This window comes from Aulonocara stuartgranti (assembly GCF_965226115.1).
Source record: "Aulonocara stuartgranti genome assembly, chromosome: 1".
NCBI lineage: Eukaryota > Metazoa > Chordata > Actinopteri > Cichliformes > Cichlidae > Aulonocara > Aulonocara stuartgranti.
Window position 1 is genome coordinate 27,980,130 of NC_138939.1, and position 23,449 is coordinate 28,003,578.

The 23,449-nt window shown below is 39.7% G+C and overlaps 1 protein-coding gene across 1 annotated transcript in view; it reads right to left on the bottom strand.

The window, feature by feature from the left end:
* Positions 1–23,449, bottom strand: part of pde8a (phosphodiesterase 8A) — a 52,034-nt gene that overhangs the window by 4,429 nt on the left and 24,156 nt on the right. Inside the window, exons 2-19 of the mRNA XM_082529478.1 lie at positions 21,233–21,289; positions 17,065–17,255; positions 15,936–15,992; positions 15,734–15,788; positions 15,475–15,563; positions 15,178–15,256; positions 10,885–11,025; positions 10,235–10,323; positions 10,045–10,096; positions 9,918–9,960; positions 8,793–8,870; positions 8,493–8,563; positions 6,867–7,031; positions 4,269–4,317; positions 3,892–4,027; positions 3,574–3,772; positions 1,479–1,696; positions 539–671 (exon numbers count right to left, since the gene is read on the bottom strand). Coding sequence (XP_082385604.1) covers positions 539–671; positions 1,479–1,696; positions 3,574–3,772; positions 3,892–4,027; positions 4,269–4,317; positions 6,867–7,031; positions 8,493–8,563; positions 8,793–8,870; positions 9,918–9,960; positions 10,045–10,096; positions 10,235–10,323; positions 10,885–11,025; positions 15,178–15,256; positions 15,475–15,563; positions 15,734–15,788; positions 15,936–15,992; positions 17,065–17,255; positions 21,233–21,289 — 1,902 coding nt within the window. The remainder of the gene's footprint in view (positions 1–538; positions 672–1,478; positions 1,697–3,573; positions 3,773–3,891; positions 4,028–4,268; positions 4,318–6,866; positions 7,032–8,492; positions 8,564–8,792; positions 8,871–9,917; positions 9,961–10,044; positions 10,097–10,234; positions 10,324–10,884; positions 11,026–15,177; positions 15,257–15,474; positions 15,564–15,733; positions 15,789–15,935; positions 15,993–17,064; positions 17,256–21,232; positions 21,290–23,449) is intronic.

Consider the following 23,449-nt stretch of genomic DNA (forward strand, 5'->3'; position numbering starts at 1 on the left):
ATCTTCATGAAGTCACAACATATGGGTTGTACTTTATGTTACAAGACTGAATTCACTGAGAGTAATGTTAAACCAACCTGCAGAAGAAGATCCGTTTCCCCTAGCAGAGTTATTTTATTCCCGATCTTTGTGTTTTGTCTTACAGTCAAACGATATGTTTTTCCCTCAAGGCACTCTTTTATTAACCAAACCTGACCTTCATCACATTTTACATCAGACACAAACGCACAAGCCCTCTAAAAATCCTACACTTAAAAAAGCAATACAGCTTTTAAATGTCTGTGTTGAGCATTCCACACAGGGATGAGAAAGATGGTAGCAAGTTGCAAAACTCTCCCCCCACAAAGACATCTGTACCACAGCAAACACCAGTATCATCATCTCCCTAAGCCCTTAAGACACTGTGGCTCGCTTACTGTTGGTGTATCATTATCTGGTTTATTTAGGGGGGAAAGGGGAAAAAAGGGAAATTATATTTCCTCACAGGTATGAAATCTATATTAAAAATCATTTGAGAGTGTTCCAGTTTCATTCTCACCCCATTCTCCTCCAGAGCAGCCAGTGGTTTGTTGATGCTGTTGACAAACTTGTTGACATGCTCAAAGTGTTTGGTCATCTCAGTTGCGAGCACCATGTCAATGATGGCCTGTCGTAATGTTCGATATTCATTCCTTGAGAGAAAGTGTTGGCAGAAATCACGTGGGTAAGGGAGAGAAAGACGGGGAGAAGTGAAAACAGAGAGTGAGATGACAGTGTGGTAAATAGCCTGGAAACCCGTGTGAACAGTTTTCCCCTTCACTACAGTGACAGTGGCCATGAATGAATGCTTTGTTCACCTTCCCCCTTGGAGGGGACCAGCAAATGTGAGCTATTCTGTTTTGGGACTCAAATCACATTACTACCCTGCTGCTGTCAGCACACACAAACACACAGTATCACTTTCATCAGTGCATAAGGAGACTTAAGTCCTATGATACTTCAGATCATGTGCGTGTCTCAAAGTGCTTCCATATGTTAAATATAATGAGCCTGACCTTGCATGTTGCAAAATCTAAAGATTTTGTAGAGCGTGCAAAAAAAAAAAAAACGTAAAATAAAATACCTGGAATCATGGTTTATCTGATCAAAAGTCAGCAAATTCACTTAAACTGAAATAAATAATTAATCCCAAAATAGAAATTTAGTAATCAGTTTTCCAACTCTGTGCAAGCAAAGGCTGTGTGGCAAATATTAGTCCTTTGAGCACACAGTGACAGCAGATTATACTAGACATCAAGCTGTCTAAACGATAACTAATTTAGGCCTTGAGGCTTCAAATGTAGCTACATCCTAAAAATTCCTCCTCTTAACTCAGTTATTAGGGAAAAAGCTTAAAGTCTGGACACCTAATACATTTATGTTTGGGGAACTTGTGGTGTTTTACAGAGCTGCTGGCAGTAAAAGCAAGCGCACAGACGGCCACATCATAAATCTCCTACCTTTCTATGTTTTTGAAGATGTTGCACTTATCATCTCTCGTGGTGATCTGGAAGGCCAGTGCGGCATGGTGACTCTCTAGTACAGCTGTGTCATTATAGAGGATGGCCAGCTCGCTTCCTGCATTGCAAAGGAAGCTGTTGGTACGGCCTGGGTGGTCCACATCGTGCACGGTAGCAGCAATCAGGGCGGCCACCTCATCAATGGGATCCAGACTTTGCTGTTGGTAGAAGCCAATGAAGTTAAAGGTTGGCATTTGAATAGCCTAACCGTTATCAGGTGAATGATAAGTTATACTAACAGTTGGCACAGTATAACCTTCTACTATTATAACATTTATATAACAAACATTTCCATCTTTGTTCAGTTCTCTGTCAAGATGATCCCACACTGCTTTAACAATGTTGAGATCTGGGGTCTGGGGAGTCCAATCCATGACTGATATTGTTCCACTGTGCGTTCTTCTACCCAGGTTTGCTTTTACTGCACTGGCAGTGTGCTAAAGATGAAGCCAATGTTTCCAGCTGGTTTTGCATAGAAGATCTGAAAGCATTTTCAGATTTTATAATTCCATCAGTTTTATATTCCCAACAACATTTGTTGAGATTCAGCCCCAAACCATCAGAGAACCTCCACCGTGTTTTATAGATGGCTGCTCACACTCATTGTTGTACCTCTCTCCTGACCTCCTCCGTACACACAACAACAATTTGAACCAAAATTTTCCAATTTGGATTCATCATTTATTAAGACCTGTGGTCACTGATTTTCATTTCAGTTCTGGTGTAATTTTCTTCCCGTTTCCCTTCCTTAGGAAAAGCTTTCTTGACAGCCACCCTTCCACTGAGACCATTTCTGATGAGACTTCAGTGAGCAGGAAATGAATCAACTGAGGATTCAGATTTATCTCTCAGATCGTTTGCTGGATTGGTTCCTCTTTCCTAAAGACATGACTTTCAAAAACTGTTCATCTATATAGTGTTTTTAGGGCTGTCATTTCTTCTTTTGCCTCCCATTTGTCCAATTTCCTCACATTTTTTAAGAACATTTCAGCAAACAGTTCTTTGGGAATCATCGTGTTGGTGAGGAAAAGCTATATGTCCATCAAACTGAGTTATCTTTGATATTTTTCATAGATTCGACTGAAAAAGTGGGAAAAAATATTGTTTTTGTGACAGACTGCTTGCTGACTTGTCTGTTACGTGTGGACACAATGCTGGTTCATTGCTTAAGCTAGATGCATTTTTATGCTGAGCTGATTCAAAGGTCAGTGTTAAATGGAGTAAAATATGGCTGCTGTAAAAATATAAATAAAATAATATTGATAAAAATAATAACACAAGAAAGTCTGACTCCTTGGAAGCATAACAGAAAGAAACGAGGAGTGGCTCAAGACTTTTGCACTATTCTTTTATCAATACACATTTCATGTCTAATGCTAGCCAGAAAACAAAAATCATTTAGTCTTTAAAGCACTTGGTTTTTGGGTTGTTTTTTTTTTTTAAGCTTTGTTCTACTTTTGATTTGAGGTATATTTAACACATTTAAAGAGTATGCTATACAACAGTACATAACAGATTTTAAACCTGCTAACCCTGCAGATTTCAAGGGATTTATTAACCATGGTGATATAACTTCACAGTTTATGGGCTAAGCCAATGAAAGATCACTGCACTGAGTTCAGAAATAGACTGTTTGGTAAGCAGCTTTAGCCACTGCACATCACCCAACAGTTACTGAGCTACTGACACACATGGACAAAACCAAGACTTTTTAGGATAAAGTAGACTCAGACAAGACAAGTGACACCCAAGACCGTGCTGAGACTTCTGTCTGACTGTGTTACCTTCCAGCATTTAGTTACTTGTAGAGGTCTGGGTCCAAAAATCAGAAATGGTGAACTCTTGCAAACAAAAGTAGGGCAGGCTGCTGAAGCTTTAAAAAACTATTTTATCCATCTATAGCATCTGGTTCTGACCGAAGATCATTCAAATAAACCACAAGTGAACATTGTTTTTAATTCTAAATGATACAAGTAATTAGGAAATATGAGCTTAATTTGTAATATACTTTTTAAAACTAACATTATTAATTTACCTTGACCCTCTCTTTGCAGAGAAAATAGGCCGTTGCATGCAGGACATCAGCTGCATGGGTAGAGTTGTGGTAGGAGTTACTCGAGTGGTAGTTCGCTTCAATGACTTGTAGCCAGGAGCGCAAAGTGGCTTCAGGGCAGTTTAGGAACTCACAGACCCCAAAGCGGGAGAAGATCTTCAGGCCCAAGTAGGTCAGAGGCCTGTGGGATGATTGAACATGAAACTTTAACACAAGCTGTCATCGCGAGTCTTCTTTTTATTCCCCCCCCCAAAAAAACACACAAATCAATCCTGCAGCATTAAACAGGTTCAGCCTCACCGTTTCAGGGTCGCCGCCTCCAAGTTGAAAATGTCAAAGTCCCAAGAGTCCTCATTCTCCATGGTCTGGGCGATTCGAGGGGGGATGTCGTTTAACGACAGAGGAGTTGTCAGGTGACTGGGGAGATGGTGGGGCTCTGTGAGGAAAAGGAAGACATGACAAAGGAGGAATTCAAATGAAGAGGAAAGGGAAGAAGGGAACTGGATGTTGTTGTTGTTTTTTTTTTTTTTTTTTAGAGATTCAGGCAGTTGAACAATATAAGATACAAAATACACAAAATGTACAAAAATATATAATATACACCCAAGCTGGAAAGAAAATGTAATGAAAAATCTGTACTCTGTGTCACAATTGCATTATGCATTTTGTAAACTCACGTTTGGTGGAAAAGATGTATTCATTTCCTGACAACCTGCGTAAACCATCCTGAAAACCAGAAACAAAGAGCTTTAGGGATTGCAGGTGGAGAGAAAGAGTTGAAAAAATGCATGCACAGAATGAATAAATCCATCCTTTAGCTTTCTTCAGAGCGCAACTTGAAGACTTCAGCTCATTGTCAGGAGCACCAGCATCACCTCTATAATAAATGCTGCGGCGTACTGTCAAAATTATCTGGAGAGTGAAACTCTTAGGATGCTCTGAGTTTACGCTTGCATTAGATGTTATATAAAAGTTATCTTTGAAAATTAAGCCATTTGGAACGAACACACACACACACACACACACACACACACACACACACGCGCTCGGACTTTAAAGAAATCTGTGCCAGATCAGCCTGAACATCTGGATTCAGCCATCACAGATGTTTTTAGCGACTCACAAAACAGCATGAATGACATGAATGAGCCACAAGTCAGGAGGAATCTCCATGCCAATAGTAAATATAAATAATAAAAAAAAAATTAAAAATGTAATATTATCTACACACAACCTATGAGTCATTTTAATTTGGTAGTTAAAGAGCCAGTAAATCATTAAACCAAAACAGCAGTCCCAGTAACCCATGTTCAAAAGATGAACGTCAGCTATCACCTGCATTTAATGTGATTTAAATAAGAAGCAGGTGGTTGGATTTTGGATTGGTCTCAACAGCTCTTTAAGGAAGTGCAAAAAAGAAAGAAGAAAAAATGACAAATGTAGAAATAGACCTGTTGTTCCTGCCTTTATGAGTGTTCTTCCATCTGTGCTGCGGTGACACAATGTTTTAAAGGCCATGTTAAGCCGACAGTTCGCACCACTTTCCCCACTCGCACAAAGAGGGATGACATGGCCAAATTGAGCTTATTAATGACACCAATACGCAGTCAAAAGAGAAACATATTTCTGAACTGACCGAGTCAGAAATAACACTGTGATAAGTTATGTTCGCAGGTCAGATAATCTGCATCGAATGATTTCATCATGACATTTGTCTTCCTCTGGGCATTGATGCATGCTGTGATAGCAAATGGAGCTTATCAGTGGGGTAACACTTCATCACCCAAATAATCAAACACGTGGTGAGAAGCGTAATGATCCGGCTCTGCTAGGACTGATTTGTACCAGCTGTGATGAATACACTGTGTGTTAAGAATTTGAAAGGTAATTTACAAATATTATAAATAGCTCTTGAATGGACTGCCATGACATTTTGGACACAATGCGGATCAGCTGGCTTTCCCTGCTCGTTAACAGGACAGCCATGCAACTCAAAGCAAAGCCTGAGTCGCCATAGCACCTTGAGCCCTATCTACATATAAAGCCGTTCACCTGTTGCCCATCACTTTGTAGCAGTTGGTCTGTCTCTGCTCAACTATATTTCAAATTTCCCAAGTCAGCCAAAGTCAGCATGGCCGACAAAGGCACGATCGACACATTGATGGAAAATAATAATTTAAAAAAAACAACACAAAAGAATTCATCTATAACATTATGTACATCAACTTTCAAGTTCTTTCTCCAACTCGCCAGCAATGAAAATTACTGACTTCTATCATCCAGTCATTCCCATGCTAGATATATCTACTGGGTGTTGGTGAGTCCATGGGTGTGTGTCACACAGTGAAATGTTTACTTCACAAGTGAAAAAGGAAGAGGAGACTGGCTCATCTTTGACCCCCGCATTGTCTCATGGTGGCGTTGCCTCTGCTACATGCTGGCTATTTTAAGACTTCTTCACCCAGAAAAATGACAGCTCCTCTCTTAATGTTCACTGGGCGGTTTAAGTTCAGAGCCAGCATCCCGTTCACCGTAACAAACTGGACACCTATCATTTCAGCAAAGCAGAAATTCAGCTAGGCACCTCATAAACCAGTACGATTGTGTATAAATAATCTTCTAATCACAGACACCTCATGGTTTTCGGATTCCATTAGCTTTATCACCTATGCAGAATAAATCTTTCTGGCGAAGGACCAACACCTCTATGCTTTTGTGTTTCCGCAGTGGACATATATAAGTAAAGCCATGCTTATTCATCGGATCCAAAGAACAGGATGTTTCCAGGCCTGTGGAGTCGAGAGGAAAAGGTTCATGTGTGCAGCGAGAGAGAGAGAGAGAGAGAGAGAGAGAGAGAGAGAGAGAGAGAGAGAGAGAGAGAGAGAGGGAGGGAGCGGGGGGAGAAAGAAAGGGTGGGGTGGGCTTTCCTCTCCAGCCTACAGGAGCACAAAGGACAATCTAACACTTCCTCTGGAGTTGTTGCCAAGACTGCCAACTTGGCACTCTTTCTACTTCTGTTCTTCACCATTGCTGTCTGTGAGTCGCTTTTTGCCTCCCGCTCTCTTACAGTCTCCCAAAATACGAATTGATATATTTGCAAAAATACGAGGGCCACATTCAAGGACGTTCCCAAAATGCTTGCTTTTACGTTACCACATCGTGGGCATTCATAGTGCAGGTATCCTGGCTATTCAAGAGTCGTCATATAGGAACTGATTCATTGGCAGATGGAGGAAACGGGTTGTTTCAAACTTCTTAAAGGATCTGCGACTTACCGTCATCAGCCCGCCTACAAGGTCATTTGTGTGGGGATCTTCATCCTTGGTTCCCAGCTGTGGAGAGTAGAGCTCAGTGGTCCTTAGAATCTCCAGTACCCGATCCAAGGCCTCAGCAACAGGCATAGGACTGCTTTCCTGTGCTGCATTAATGATGTTGATTACCTGTGTAATGAAATATTGTAAGTATTATCATTGTCATTATTATTATTATTATGATGTAGTATATACAGGAGAGGTAAAAAGTCCCCCTGTAAACATGATGATTATTAATGACATGTACGTTGAACCAAGTACAAATAAAATAAAGAAATTCTTTCAAAATAATCATAAATTCTCCAATAAAAGTGTGTTTCAAACAATGCACATTAAACTAGCATCACTTTATTTGGGCCATTTGAAAGCCTCTGGGGCCAGACTAAAAAGGCTCTGTCCCTTGTAGTTTCAGGCATACACACGTGTAAATTGGAAAGAAAAAAGGGTCACAAATACAGCTAGATGACTCATTGGAAATGTACAAATTTTGTTTATTTGTGAAAAGTAAATGGATCCTCTGTAAAAAATAAAAACAATAAAAACCAAACAAACATCAGTTTCGCAGATTACCAGCGCACTCCTCTAGCTATAATACACAATGTAGCGTCACAGCAGCAACAATTGCTTCTCTACAATCACTGCGGATGTCTTTCATCTTTGGCACACCTGAATGCTCCAGACCAGTAAACCGCCAAAACTGGGACTTCAATCTTCCTGTGTAAGAAGTAAGCATGCATGTAGGTTTTCTTTTGTTTTGTTTTTCACATGCAACCTTCTGCATTTTGGCTTAGTTTTTGTTAAATAAATACTGCTACCATCTAATATGTCACGTTTTGTTTTCCATCTGGGGTTGTGTTTACCAAATTTCAAAACCTGCTGAGGAACAGATAATTCTTTATCTCCTGATACATAGTACACCCTCTGTCAAGGTTGTACTTTCTTTTTCATATGTCTGTATGACCTGCTCCTGCTCAGTAACTAATAACAGTACAATATCAAAATGTTTCTTTAAGTAAATTAGTATTTAAATAGGAGTTCAAAAGCAGAGATATTTTCATTTCTACTCAGAAGGTTGAGGCGGCTTTAGCAATGGGCACCTATGGGCGAGGTCAGCAAACATGTGCAAGAACAGAAGTTCCAGTTAATTCGCTTATACACACATATAAACACACACAGTACCCGCAGTTCTATCAGCGCTTTATTCTGGTGAGGATGACGCCTACAGGGACTGACTACACAGTCAAATGATACAGCAGAGGAACAGCAGTGTGTCATATGACCCATCCCTGGGGACTTTTTCTGTTCCGACTATCCAGCCTGCAAACGGCATAAACCAGTAAAACAGCAGGTCATTCCCGTCCAACATGTTTTAGTGTCTTGTGCATAAAATCTGGTATTTTATCAGCTTGTCTACTCTTAACATAGTGTGTGTGACCTCTACACTCAGTGCTGGTAGCTCTTCGAAAAGTGCTCATGGCAGTCAAGGCAATTTTTATAATCCAAGAGTTCAGTCATGAGATCCAAAACATCAAAACAAAGTGCTAATCATATGATGGAGGCTGACAGGGACAAGGAAGGAAATGTACCCACCTTAGTGATGGGAGCCTCTATAGTCATGGAGTGGATACGAGCCATTGACGAGTGCCTTCGCTGTGAGCTCCCTGGAAGAAGAAGAGAGAAAAAAAAAATCACATTGATTTTCAGCAAACTGTGAAAGTTGTGTAGTTCAAGCACAAGTTAGGTAGGCAGCAGTTTTCCCCAACCACTTTCTAATTAGTGTGTTTGTGTGTGTATCCAATCAACAATTGATGTAAACAGACAATAGGGAATGTTTCATAAGCTGACACGAAACGCCCAGAGTTTCCATCATCTGTCTCCTTTCACGCTCACCATCGCTCCCTCGAGATGTTGTGGATCTTACATCCAGAGAGCCTTTCCTCCGGTCTTTGTGCTTACTGGATTGTATGTCTGGGGAGAAGAAAACACCTTTCATTAGCAAATGCAGGCAGACAAAATTGAGATGTGGCAGGAATATGACTGATCTTTGGTTAGAGGAAGAAATTTCTCAGTATGTAGAAATCTGTACTTTTATCCATTTTAAAAAAAGATATAATTTTATTTCAAACATGCAAATATAATTGAAATAACAACAGAAAAAAGAAGTGTGTGTTTTTAAGGCAATGAAGAAAATGGTGTAGCTTGTTGATGGGGTTGTAAACTGTTTTAGATCAACAGTAGTCTATCAGGGGAAAAGATCTCATCATGTTTTAGCTACACAGAAAGTGCTTTTGGATAACACCCTCTTGTTTGTTTATTTCATTAATTATCATTGAATTTTATTTGAATTTATCAACAGTAGGAACTTTCCCCCCGTTTGTCTGTATGCTAAATGTCACTTGCACTTTCCAGTAATCTGAAAGAGTTCACCAACTTTTACTTGTAGCTGTAAGGCTTCCCAGACAAGAAGGAAGATTTTCAAAATCAATTTTTCGCAGTGAGCTGGTGACGCCAGCACAGGAACGATATGATCCCCGTTTTGTTTGCCTGTCAGAAGTCAAGCTGCTGCATTTTGATATCGGTTGCAGCTGTGAATTGGCCTTACACTTCAGTCCACAATACAACGAGGAACAATAGTCCAGTTGAGAGAAAGTGAAAATATGAATGACCTTTTCAAGGTAAACAATCATTCCTCGTGAGATATTTCTCAGCTAGATAAAGCAGGACTGCACACTCTGTTAATCTAAGGTTTAAAGTTTGGGTTGTGATTATAGAAAGCAATAATTTTTGCTGGCATGGTGCAATATATTTGCTAAAATATTTCCAAAGTAAGACTTCACAAAACTCCCAAATGCATGTATTCTTATAAAAAAAAAAAAAAAAAAAAAAAAAAAAAAGCACTGTATGTTGATCTTTCTAATGACCAGCAGCTTGGCCATCAAATCTTCGAACCTTGTGTGACTTCTGGCACAAATTTTAACTGAACAGAGGATATGGTCAGCATTTAATGGACCTCACCTGTCTGAGACTCTGCCTGCACACGTTCACTGGATTTATCAGTCTGCATGGACAGAGTGGAAAAGCAACATGATGAAAAGCAAAAAGCTCACATCATTCTTCATTAACAACTAGAAACACATCTCACCTTATTATTATCATTTAAAGGCCTGTTGATAGACACATAGTGTCTGATTTTTCTGTGAAAGACAAAAGCATATTAACACAAAAGAGAAACCTAAACTCAATAATCATTACAGTGTAATCATTCTGTTGCTGAACAGGTCATTTACATTAAATCAGACTACAGGAGCAAGATTTCCAAAACATCCACTCACCCTCCCTGCCCAATTACAGGTGTGATCTTCACATTTTGCTGAATGCTGTCTCCATTCTTCTTTTTGGCATAGTAGATCCCCTGCCATTCCTGGAAAACATAAAAATAAGTCATGTGACCAATTATTTAACCATTTATCACAAAAACTGAAAATATAAGACTTGAAAACATCCGATAAATAGGTGTGGAGCTCGGTTGGTGTTTGCGCTGCAGATTAGGGGGGGAGGTGGGTCAGTGTATGTCAGATGGCAGCCACTTGCTTTAATGGGGAAGGGGCACGCTCCTGGAGTCCAGTGCTCTTGTTTCATGTCACCCCCCCCACACAGACTACCTTAGTAGCTTGAAAAGACCCTTCCTGCTGTTAGCCTGTCTGCGACTGACCTTCGCTCTCTGTGTAGTGAGATTACAGCACAGGCATCAACCGCTGCTCTTATGCACATGAAACGGAGGTACTGGATGACCGGTGGTGCAGACTTACAGCACACACATGACATGCCAAAACTGTATATGTATAACCAATCAGAAATAAAGCTCCTCACATATTGCCTGATGAAATTAAGTCTGTGATGAAGTAAACTACATTTAAAAAAAATGTGTATGACCTGAAATGTGAGATGCGAACGATAAAACGATTTGATAAATGCACTTTACCTTTCCTTTGCGTATGCAGGAGTTTATCGTTTCAAGGAGATCAGGCTTATTCTTCTCACTTTTAGGCACTTCTATTATTTCCTTCCCTATTAGCTCGCCTTGTTGGTAGCCCATAATGGACTCGTAGGCAGGATTCACATACTGTCAAGGAGAGGCAACAAGAGACTGTTGTCTGCTGTTTAAAAGATGGACCATGAGTTAAGACCACTACCTCTACTGATACAAGATACAAAAGTCTTGAGCAACCCCAATTTCTTTATATTTTGCCAGGAAAAAAGTGAAACAGGTGGAGCAATTTATTGAAACCTGTGCAAACATACATGGAAACACAGTATATAAAGGGAAAAACAGAGTTTATACAGTTCTAATGAGGCTGAAAGTCAATATTTGGTATGACCACCTTTTATCCTTCAACACAATCTGAACTCTTAAGGCAAGGCAAGGCAAGGCAAGTTTATTTGTATAGCACAATTCAACAACAAGGTGATTCAAAGTGCTTTACAGAGACATTAGAAACAAGAACAAATAAAAAGCATGATTTAAAATTGATTAAAACAAGCAAATAAACTAACTAACTAATTAACAAACAAACAACAAACAACAGTATATAAAATCAAAACAGATAAAATCAGAACAGTAGATAAAATCAGTAGTTAAATGTAAGTTTTGAAATTTAAGCTTAAAGTGTGGATTTGGTGCTTTATTCAAATGCAGCTGAGAACAGGTGAGTCTTCAACCTGGATTTAAATAAACTGAGTGTTTCAGCTGATCTGAGGCTTTCTGGGAGTTTGTTCCAGATATAAGGAGCATAAAAGCTGAATGCAGCTTCTCCGTGTCTGGTTCTGACTCTGGGAACTGATAAAAGACCGGATCCAGATGACCTGAGGGATCTGGATGGTTCATACTGGGTCAGGAGGTCATTGATGTATTTTGGTCCTAAACCATTCAGAGCTTTATAGGCCAGCATCAGAACTTTAAAGTCTATCCTCTGACGGACAGGCAGCCAGTGTAAGGACCTCAGAGCTGGACTGATGTGGTCCACTTTTTTGGTCTTAGTGAGGACTCGAGCAGCAGAGTTCTGAATGAGCTGTAGTTGTCTGACTGATTTTTTAGGTAGACCTGTAAAGATGCTGTTACAGTAATCAAGCCTACTAAAGATGAATGCATGGACTAGTTTTTCCAGGTCCTGTTGAGACATCAGATCTTTTATCCTTGATATATTCTTGAGGTGATAGTAAGCTGACTTTGTTATTGTCTTAATGTGTTTTTCTAAGTTTAGGTCTGCATCCATCACTACACCCAAATTTCTCGCCTGGTTTGTGGTTTTTAGATGTATAGATTGAAGTTCTCTGGTGACCTGTAATCGTTTTTCTTTGGCGCCAAAGACTATTACCTCAGTTTTGTTTTTGTTTAGCTGGAGAAAATTGTGGCACAACCAGTCATTGATTTCCTCAATGCATTTACCAAGAGCCTGTACAGGGCCTCGGTCTCCTGGTGACATTGTGATATATATATTTGTGTCATCTGCATAGCTGTGATAGTTTATTTTGTTGTTGTTTATAATCTGTGCCAGTGGGAGCATGTAGATGTTAAACAGAAGGGGTCCCAAGATGGAACCTTGGGGAACTCCACATGTGATACTTGTCTGCTCAGATGTGAAGTTACCTATTGATACAAAGTATTTCCTGTTTTCTACGTATGTTTTGAACCAGTTTAGTACAGTTCCTGAAAGACCTGTCCAGTTCTCCAGTCGTTTGAGTAATATGTTGTGGTCAACTGTATCAAATGCTGCACTGAGATCCAGTAAAACTAAGACTGACATTTTTCCACTGTCTGTATTCAGACATATGTCATTAAACACTTTGGTCAGAGCGGTTTCAGTGCTGTGGTTCTGTCTAAAACCTGACTGGAAGGCATCGTAGCAATTATTCTGTTTTAAGAAGTAACTGAGCTGTTGAGAAACTGCTTTTTCAATGATCTTACTTAAAAACGGGAGATTTGAGATCTGCCTGTAGTTGTTCATTTGTGTCTTGTCAAGATTGTCCTTTTTCAGTATAGGTTTGATTACAGCAGTTTTTAGTGATTCTGGAAACACACCTGATAATAAAGAAAAGTTGACGATCTGTAACAGGTCTGACTCTAAAGTCTTTGAGACCTTTTTGAAAAAACTTGTTGGCAGGACATCTAAACAGCAGGAGGAGGAGTTCAGTTGACCTAAGATGTCCTCCAGGTCTTTGCTGTTAATAGGTTGAAACTGTTTCATGGTGTTTAAACAGTTTTTTGGTGGACACAGTACATATCCTGGATCTGCTGTTGATGTACCAATTGCTTGTCTAATTTTTTGGATTTTTTCAGTGAAGAATTTGGCAAAGTCATTGCAGGCCATGGTCGAATGAAGTTCAGCTGCCACTGACACAGGAGGGTTTGTTAGCCTGTCAACTGTAGAAAATAAGACCCGAGCATTATGGCTGTTTTTAGTGATGATGTCAGAGAAGTAGGACCTCCTTGCATTCCTCAGTTGTAAATTATAATTGTGAAGTTTCTCTTTATAAATGTCATAATGAACCTGGAGGTTTGTTTTTCTCCATCTGCGCTCAGCTTTCCTACACTCTCTTTTTTCATTTTTCACCAGTGTGGAGTTTCTCCATGGAGACTTTTTCCTTCCAGAGATAACCTTCACCTTAATGGGAGCAATAGTGTCCATTACATTTAACATGTTAGCATTGAAGCTATTGACGAGCTCATTGACTGACCCTCTGGGCAGGTCAGGTGTTAATGGGAAGACCTGGTTAAAAATTGCACTACTGTGTTCAGTTATACACCGTTTTGTGATCACTGTTGTTGATATATTTGTGTGGGCTGAGATTTTACTTTCAAAGAAAACACAGTAATGATCAGACAGGCCCACATCAGACACAGTAACCTTTGAAATGCTCAGGCCTTTGGAGATCAGTAGGTCAAGAGTGTGTCCTCTATTATGTGTGGCCTCTGTTACATGCTGAGTCAGCCCAAAGTTGCCCAGAGTGTTACTCAGGTCTTTAGTCCCTTTGTCCTGAGGGTTGTCCACATGAATGTTAAAATCCCCAGCAATAATTACACAGTCAAAATCAACACAGATCACAGACAGCAGTTCACTAAGGTCATTAAAAAAGTCTGTGCAGTATTTGGGAGGCCTGTAAACATTAAGAAACACAACTTTGGATGGGGCCTTCAGCTGTAAAGCCACATATTCAAAAGACTGAAAAATTCCAGGAGATAGCTGCTTACATTGAAATGATTCATTAAATAAGACAGCAACCCCTCCTCCTCTCCTGCTCGCCCTGACCTCACTGATAAAACTGTAGTTAGGAGGGGTCGTCTCGATGAGAACAGCTCCACTATTACTTTGGTCCAACCAAGTTTCAGTTAAAAACATAAAATCAAGGCTGTGCTCAGTGATTAAATCATTAATTAAAATGAATCAAAGATGTCAAAATTTGATTGATCACTCTATAAACACTGATTTTCAGTCCAGTTCTTGGTTAATTTTTTCCCCTCCCATTTCCCTCCTTTAAGAATGGCCTTTTATAATCATAATTATAATAGGTTTATTTATGACTTATTATTACCCCCTTGAAAAATAGATTTCGTCTTTGCCTTTTCTAAAGGACATGACTTTTAGATACTGTCCATCTGCTGTAGCCTTTTCTTTTAGGCCTTCTTCTTTCTTTCTCCTCTACTTATTGAGTTTCCTCAACTTTTCTAAGGAAACACTGCACACCATGCCAAGGTAAGCCAAATCTTTGGTTTATAGGTCTTTGGGAATCACCCTGTTAGTGCAAAAATAATATGTCTGTCAAATGATGTAATCTTTAGCATTTTTCATAGATTAATTTAAAGAAACTGGAACAAATTATCTATTTTTTGCAACAGGCTGCAAGTAACAAAGTTCCTATAGACATAATTTCAATTTTTTAGATGTTGAGTTGTCCAGTATGTGTATCCACAACTTTCAAAAACCCTGGAGAATTACTGCTCAAGAGCACTTAAAAAAATACAAGAAAGTCTGGATTCTTGGAATTAAAATATAAACAAATGAGGGGTAGCTCGAGACCTTCGCACATACTACACATACTACTGTATATGTAAATATGAGAACACAGGCTATAGTATTATGGGTCATTCAGATGACAGGAATGAAAACAGGATCTTAAACAGGAGAGATTGTGAAAGGAAGAAACCGGAAGGGAAGTTCAGGAAAAGAGAGAGACAGACAAAAATTGAGCTAGAAGCAAAAGTTTATCAAAAGCCCACCTGAATAACTTGATCTTCAGAAGTGATCTCTATGGCCTCTTGGCTTTGTTCTAGAGCTGTGAAAATAGCATTGCCAGCCCTTGTGTAGAGACACAACAGCACCAGAATTATTGTTAAGAAATGCAAAAGTAGCTTAACATTTACCAACTTTCAAGAAAAATGTAGCAGGAGTTAAAACTGGGATTGAAAGTCAGCATGTTCTTTCCGATGCCTTGCTCTCAGTGCATGAGCATTTAAATAAGGGCACTGTGTATTTAACTACAGCACAGGACATCACACCGATATGGCGTGACTCACCTCAATTTGAACTGTGCCCGCACCTCTCCATGCTCCAACTGTAGCAGCTCATTGTAGCAGGCCATCATATTGGCATTTTCCACATATCTCTGAGAGTCAGAGCAACACAGGTAAAAGGCAAAAAAAGAAATCCCACTTGCAATTCATGCACAGTCCAAATCTGGACTCCGGCCTTATATACCGATAGATTAAAACGCATCAGTACATCAATACGCACGCATTTGGTAGAAGACACACATTTAAAGACAGAGTCACTCACCCTATTAAAGCCAGCATTGATCAGTGGCATCACAGAGGCTTCCTCTCTGTCTGGCCTTAAAAGGAGAGCACGTGTAAGCACCGAAACATCGACAAGACAAACAGTTGTTTAAAGAACATCAGAGGGTTACACGGACCTGCTCCAAGCCAAGCATTTTCAATCATTTCAAACAGTGACGAAAAGGAAGAAAGAGATTACATACCTTTTCACAACGGCGACTATCACAGTGTTTTCTGAAGAGTTTACTGCTCTAATTGACCTGAATGTAAACAGAGGGAGCCTTTTAGCTGGTAAGCAGGCTGGTGGAAAAGCCCATGGCATCAAATCAATGTATTTTTCAGTTTTTCACGCTCCGATTCTCGCAGGCAGGCAGAGCCCACTGGTGGAGCTCTATGAGCGGGCAGAGGCCTCTGAAAGAATGCAGTGTACAGGGCCACTCATCCGCCTGTGGTTTTCCCCAGCCAGTGGTCATAAAGGCCCTTTAGTTCCCGTGTACACCGAACATATGGATCGGCCAAAATGAATAGGGTTAACATACACGCTGGGCAGGGCAAATGAATGTTTGTCAATGTGTTTTTGGTTTGAGCAGAGGCTAAAGATAGAGAGTGGTATAGGCAGTCACTGCTCATTTCTCAGTGACATGACTCCACTAGGTAGCACGCAGTGGTAGCCGGGGAACCCAAAGTGAGCTGGCCATTTACCCCCACATAGAGTCATAATCACCAGTGCTGTACCAAATGCACTGTAACACATGAAAAGTAGTTCCATAATTGTTCAGTCACAGCCCTTAGAGGACAGCCACTAACAAATTCACTTCAGCTGTGCTGGTTAAAACAAAAATCACAGCGTGATTAAGTAAATTTATATGCACAACTTTATCTCGGTCCTACGATCTAGAGTGCATAAAAACAATTTACAAAGCATGTCTAAACAGTCTGCAAAAAAGTAATGGAAAAAGTTGATTAAAAAAAAGAGGTGTAAATGATGTGAAGCTAGTGGAAACTGGGTATAAACAGCTAAAATAGCAATAAGTCAGTGGCTCAGTAAGTAATGGCCCGAACAAATGGTCACAGTTTACGAGGTAGTGATATTTGAATGCAAACTCAACTCCTGACTGGTCAATCACTGATAGCTCAGCTTAAAAGTATCAATGTTCATATCACCAATAATGCTAAATGACATCTAGCTTTAAAAAATAAAAAAAAGAAATGGCAAGAGGAATAGATACTTGACCATCTGCAAAGAGCTGTGCGGGTATACTGGACAAAACAAAGCTGCAGATCACTACACCGCATCACTCAAAGAAACAGATGATGGGAGAGCTTGCTTACCGGCATAGTGCTTCAGCGTCAAAGTGTCTGGAATGTCTGTGGTCAATGATGACGAGGTCATGATGCTTCTCCAAGAAGCATTCAAGAGCCGACTCCGGCGTTCGCGCCATGCTGCACCTGAAGTTGGCCTTCTCGCATGCCCAGCAGAAGCCATTACTCTGACTATCCTCTTTGGCAAAAACTAAAAGTACCTGCAAAAGAGACACGGGTAAGCACATATGGTAATATAAAAGACATCTAATAGTACCACAGTTAATATTCCAGTGTAATAATAAATGAGGAGGGGTAAAAACGAACACATTAAAAGAGTCTCCTAAGTAAGAAATGATGTATGCAAACAGATTTTACACTCTGTTTGCTAGCATGGACAACAAAGACAAAAGCACGCAAGTGGCAACCTTCGGTGGGTAAATGATAAGTCTACATTAAAGTGCCGGACACTTATTAAACATCTCTGCTGTGTAAAATTCATCGTGGCTTATATTTACGAAACATTAAGGACCGAGAAGTGGCTGTCAGTCCTGGTTCTAAAAGTAAGGTGGTGCCAGCCATAGTGCCACCCTCAAGGTTTTGGAACAGAACTTCAAAAACCATTGAGTGACGCCATGATGGATTCAAATATTATTGGGGTTTTTTGTTTTTTTTGTTTTTTTTACTAGTAATTGATATTATCCAAATAGTAAGGGAGTAATTAAGACAATACCATTATATAAAGTCTATGGACTAAATCTACTGTGGCACTCAAACATCTGACCTAAAGAATTGTGATAATGATTCTGTTGATTCATATAATCAGTCTCTTTTTTTTTTTTTTTTTTTTTAACAAAGTGAGTCTATAAAATTATGCTCTACTGGTTGGATGTGTGACAACTACAGAGTAGCTGCATTATTAAAAGGAATCTGAAAAGATTTATTGCACAACCCTGGAGAAGTCCCGTGCAAATCGTCATGAAGTTGTGATTCCATTAAGGAAATTAGATTAATCACAAATGATGTACCCTGGCCCTATATCATCAGTTCTGTAGCAAAAAAATAAAAAAATAAAAAAAATAAAAATGGCTACAGGGATTTGGGATCCGAATTGTCAAAACATCACTGTCACATTTGAATGACACATGCAAATGACCACAATCAGCCTGCAGTGTGACCTCAGGTCTCCAGTGGGTAGGCCCTGATTGATCAGCTTGTACTCAGATGCATGAGATTTTCTTGTCTGCTGCCATGAGCTATAGCACAATTAATCCCGGTGGCCTTCACTGGCTGTGGGCCCCTCCACCAGTCTGCCAAGGCTGTGGCCCAACGAGCTGCTGCTGCTATCGTCAAACCTGAGAATAGGCTCTCTCTCTCTCTCTGCCACCGTACTTTCAAATAACCCCATTACATGCGCAAATACTGGACCAGAGCATTAGGCCTGCCTCCAAGAGCAGTGCCGCACTAAGAGTAGATTCATGAGTCACCCTCTCAAACAGACGTCATCTCCAACTGTTGGCAGGGAGCAGTGTGAACGTAAAGAAAAGAAAGCTTGTTCTGCAGTTTTAAGTTTGCATCACACCTGTAAGGTTGAGTTAGGATACAAAGACCTGATTTTGCTGAGAAAAGTAGAAGCTCTGTCCTCCACACAATGAGGGGATAGAGGATTGGCTGTTTGGACAGTTGTCTTTCTCATTCATGCTGACAATTGGCATGGCATTATTTAAGTAGCAAAACATAGCCTCAGGCTCGAAGCACTGAGTCCTTATGTCTGAGAGAGGTGTTGCCAATCCAAGCCATATTTCTCATGTGAGCATTTTTCCTACAAGCGGCATTAAGTGTCCGGGTCATAAATACATCACCTCTGAATCCTAGAGCTATGTTCGGTACGCACAGGGAATTAGATCAGAATTCCACATTGGGATGTTGGTAGAAAAGTCAACATTCCTGCAGAGCTGGAAGAACGGGGCAATATAGGCCACGATAAGGTCTGCTTAGGGGATTCTTCCTGGGCCTAGACAGATATGCCTTGCTTATAATAACAAAACCAGTTACAGCTGATAGGGAAAAATAAAATCTATAATCTTAAAGGACATTTAAAGAAAATTTTTTTCTGAAAATCAGGATACCCTGCTCATGCTCCAAAGAGTCAGATGTACCAGAAAGAGAAAGTAGCAGACAGACAATGACATCCAGAGGGGAAAAAATAGTTTGAAGGGGGTAGCGAGCGGTTTGGCAGAGTCTGATCACTCAGTCTAGAAAACATCATTGTTGAAAACAGAGGGCCCGGCCAGATCCTGTGGACCGCGAGAAAAGAGGAGGAGCAGAGAGGAGGAGGGAATGACAGGATCAGCTGTGAGTGACAAAAACAGGAAGGGGATATCTCTCTACCTCGCTTTCCTACTGTGGTCACTGTGGAGCGCATCAGACAATGAAGCAGTCTGTGCACTTATATGTGTCATTACAATGCACGACTTCTAATATATCCAGCACCTTCAAACCATCACTGTTATGAGAATTTGTTGCAATTTTATTTTTGTAAAAATGCACCATGTTACATGCTATGCCCCAGCTGTGCAACTAGTCTATTTTCATTCATGCGGTATGTCTGAGGCTTCGACATGAGTCCTTTAGTCATCTCCATTTTGGCCTTTTAAAAGAGGGTGTGACAAGCACAGGGTGACTCTGACTAAGAAGCCTGGGGACAATGCAGGTTCACTCTGATCTTGTAGCCACACCCTAAAGCATACATAGCTTAACCTTGTATTCTTTTGTATGCAGAGCCATGATTTACTAGCAACTGAGAATATCATTTCATTATTTCATCAATACATTTGAGCGCTTTCTTATAGAGATTTCCTGCATGGCGTCATTGCAACCAACAGTTACAGGGGTTTCCTTAAATGTTGCTAGGTAAACTTAGTTGCACCTTAGGTGCAGCACCAAAAACCTCAATCTTATTGCTTTGGCTGTTAGCAGATTTCTGTGATCACCTGTAGTTTGCATAAGAAATGCAGACTTATTTGCAAACACTTGCTAACCACTAGCAGAGCAGTAGCAAAAAATAGAAACCCGAAATGGGAAATGTTTGCCTTCACATTAAAAACAGTGCCTCAGCACTGCAGCAAACATGTTTCAAGGTTTGTGTCACACTTTTCAGTTTCACTACTGCCTGAAGAGTAGTTGGCAAGTGTTTGCAGACAAATCAGTGTCTTCCATGCAAACTATTGCAACATGCTAGCAACCAAAGCAATCATAGGTGGTTCTTCGCCAACTGGCAAACATAAATTATTCCCTAGCTTTCCGCCATCAGGGGGTCACGATCAGTCTCTAGGCCCATGTGGCTGGAGATCCTACACTGTCATACGTCCAAGATGGCGGACAGATATACATCATGCGACTGTAAAACCTTCTATACAACTGGACAATTACTTTTTGGGACCAGATGAGTTGCCCCCTGCTAGCTACTAGCAAAAATGCAGTTTTAAGGCATTTCTGCAGCCACTTCACTTTATCCTCTTTTCATAATCCGTGTATGTTCTACTGGGTAGAACGACAGTAAATTCTTATTTCTGCTTAAACAAATCTAATAAAAACAATAAAATAAATGTCAAAACCCCTGAAGAAACAAAAACAAACAAAAAGACCACACCACACTGCGTAAATGGCTGAAAGCTTGACGTTTCTGAGGTTTTATACAACAGCAGCGACATATGGCGAGGGAACGCACACGAACTGTATAATGACCCACTGAACATCTGAGAATGTCGGCAGCGATGAAACCGGTCCATGGACCCTCTGTGCAGCTGTTCCATAATGTGCATTGTTCATTATGGTATGCTCTTCGTCACAAATGTTTGGCCTTGTTGCCTTGACAACCCAGGGGTGTACTGCACACAATAGGCCCATTAACAGTTTTAATGCCCATCTCTCCTCTTTTCGAATCTTTGCATGGGACATGCTGTGGGGTCTTTAAGAATTTCCACCAAACTCCAAGCAAAAGTTTTTAAATACTAAAATACAAAAAACAACTCCACCAAATATTCACAGTCACACCAAGTTTTGCTTTACAACTTAGCTAAAAGCTTCTTAATGAATGGACATGAATATTTTCCTGGAGCACTCGTGTTGTTCGCGGAAGGCCTTCAAACACTCAAGCACAGGAGCGTCAGTCATGTTAGTTATTGTTTTACGATACCTGAAGTGGGTCTTTAAATAACTTCATTGGTCCGAATTGCACCTCTGTTAATGTGGTCTGAAAGATAACAAAAAGAATACAGGCATTAGAAGAATATCAGAAAAAAAGCATTTCACTCATTCAGTTTAAAATGGTTCCATAGATCCCAGTAATTTCCCAGAAATAAGAAAGTTAAGCAAAATGTCACACCTTTATCTTTTCTTCTGGCCTTAATATTGCAGGAAAGCACTGACATAAATAACTATATTCATTGTTACAAGCTGACCATGCATACTTAACCAAGAAAAAAAAAAATTGCTGTAATGCCATAGGAATGTATCACATATTATATGTAAATATTATTGTTTATTGATTCACAGACAAAGAAATACACTGCAAGTGATCCTAAATGGTGATTTCACTTATATTTTGGCTCATGAATAAAAAATAAATAAATCATTCACTGATACTGTTTCATATGAAAACAACAGATCAGGAGCTTAGCCTGTTTAAAAAAACAAAACAACAGTAACTCATTTTTCTGAAACACATTCTCATCAGTTTAAAATTTTTATAAGGAAATCTAACAAAATTTCTAAAAGGTATTAAAGTATGAGCTATTAAATATAACAGATATGGCAACATGTTGAAATGTACTTATCTGACATCTCATTAAAGACAGCAGTGAAATATAAACAAGTATTTTCTCAAGTAATATTTTCAGTTGACGCTACATTTTACTTCTGTTCAACTAGAAATATAACACTACCTCTAACCCTCTTTAACATTCACACTATATCTTTTAACCAATTTTGATTTTTCTTAATTAATAATCAAGATACTTTTTAAAAGAAAAAAAAAAGATTTGCAAAATTTGGAGTGCAAAACCTTTTTGCACTCCAAAATTTTAAATTGCATAACCTTGTATTGTGTTTCTATATAATTGGTATTACATACCTGCATACTTCTCTCATCACCAACTCAATTAAAACAAATGTTTGAAATTTAGTCATCCAATTTCTCCTAAACAGGAGACTTGAAAGAACTTTTTTTTAAAGGACAAATATCACACTGACAGGTTTTTCACTCATTACACTTTCCTTACATGAGCTTTCTCATTTCTGTCTGCAAATAATTTAGCTTCCTTCCTGCTAAATGGAACCCAGCTCAGGGGTTAGTAACCATAGCAACCAAGCCCCTTGCGGACCGCCATCCCTCTAGAATTCCTCTTCTCCGTAAACAATCTACACATGTGAGGAGGAATACAGAGAGGAATTTCAGAGTGTGCTGGGCTGCAGTAAATCACTTCTTGCTAAATTGTAAGCCTTCTGAAAGCTCCATGAAACAACAAAGAGGGGGGGAAGCTGATTAGCCCTGGGTTGTAGCCAAACTGACATCATCATGACACTAGGCTGTTTGTTGTAGCTGACCACAAACAAGAAGTATGGGACCAGAAAGGCTACAAGCTCTGTGATGCTCTGTGATCATCTGATCTTTCACATGAACTAGGATCTGGTAGCAAAATAGCCTGATGTGGTATGCGCACACATAAAGAAGTGTCCAGCTACATTTTTGCACAGTCATATAGAGACATCATAAACCCATGCTCTTCTAGAAGGGTTTAGCTCAACAACATCTAGTTTATTTTGTTGCTAGATTTCTTTGCCCTCATGCCAGAGCAAATAACATCTTCTGCTTCAATCATTTCATTTTGCCATGAGAATGAACCAGAACTCTCTCTCTTGTTTTGATTGCAGCTGGGTAAATGACACCGAGATGCATGTAAAGTACACAGTACAGCGCAAAAATTACCCCTCATTTCTTTACATTTTGTTTTTAAGAAGCCAGATTTTCTTGTAATTTTTTAAAAGTGGTCTCGAGCAACAGTTCTCCAGACTTTCTGAAGGTCTTTCAAAGTTTTTCTTTGGACACTAGCAGCTTTTTCACTTATTTCCAGTCCAGTCTTTGTACCTGACCATTTTCAGGGGAATGGTTTTTTTTGTTTTTGAAGCAGTTTAGCACTGGTCTATGAATTATTCAATCATTAAAAAGGCATCTAACTCAAGCAATAAAGCAGTGCTGGGTCTACACATAACAGGCAACCTAGGTTAGAAATAATATACATAATTTGTTCCCATTCCTTTAGTTGAATCTGTCAAAAATTTGACAGCCATAAAATACAATTTTTCAACAACAAGTGAGTGATTAGCTGAAAACATGGTGTGTATTATAGCTGTA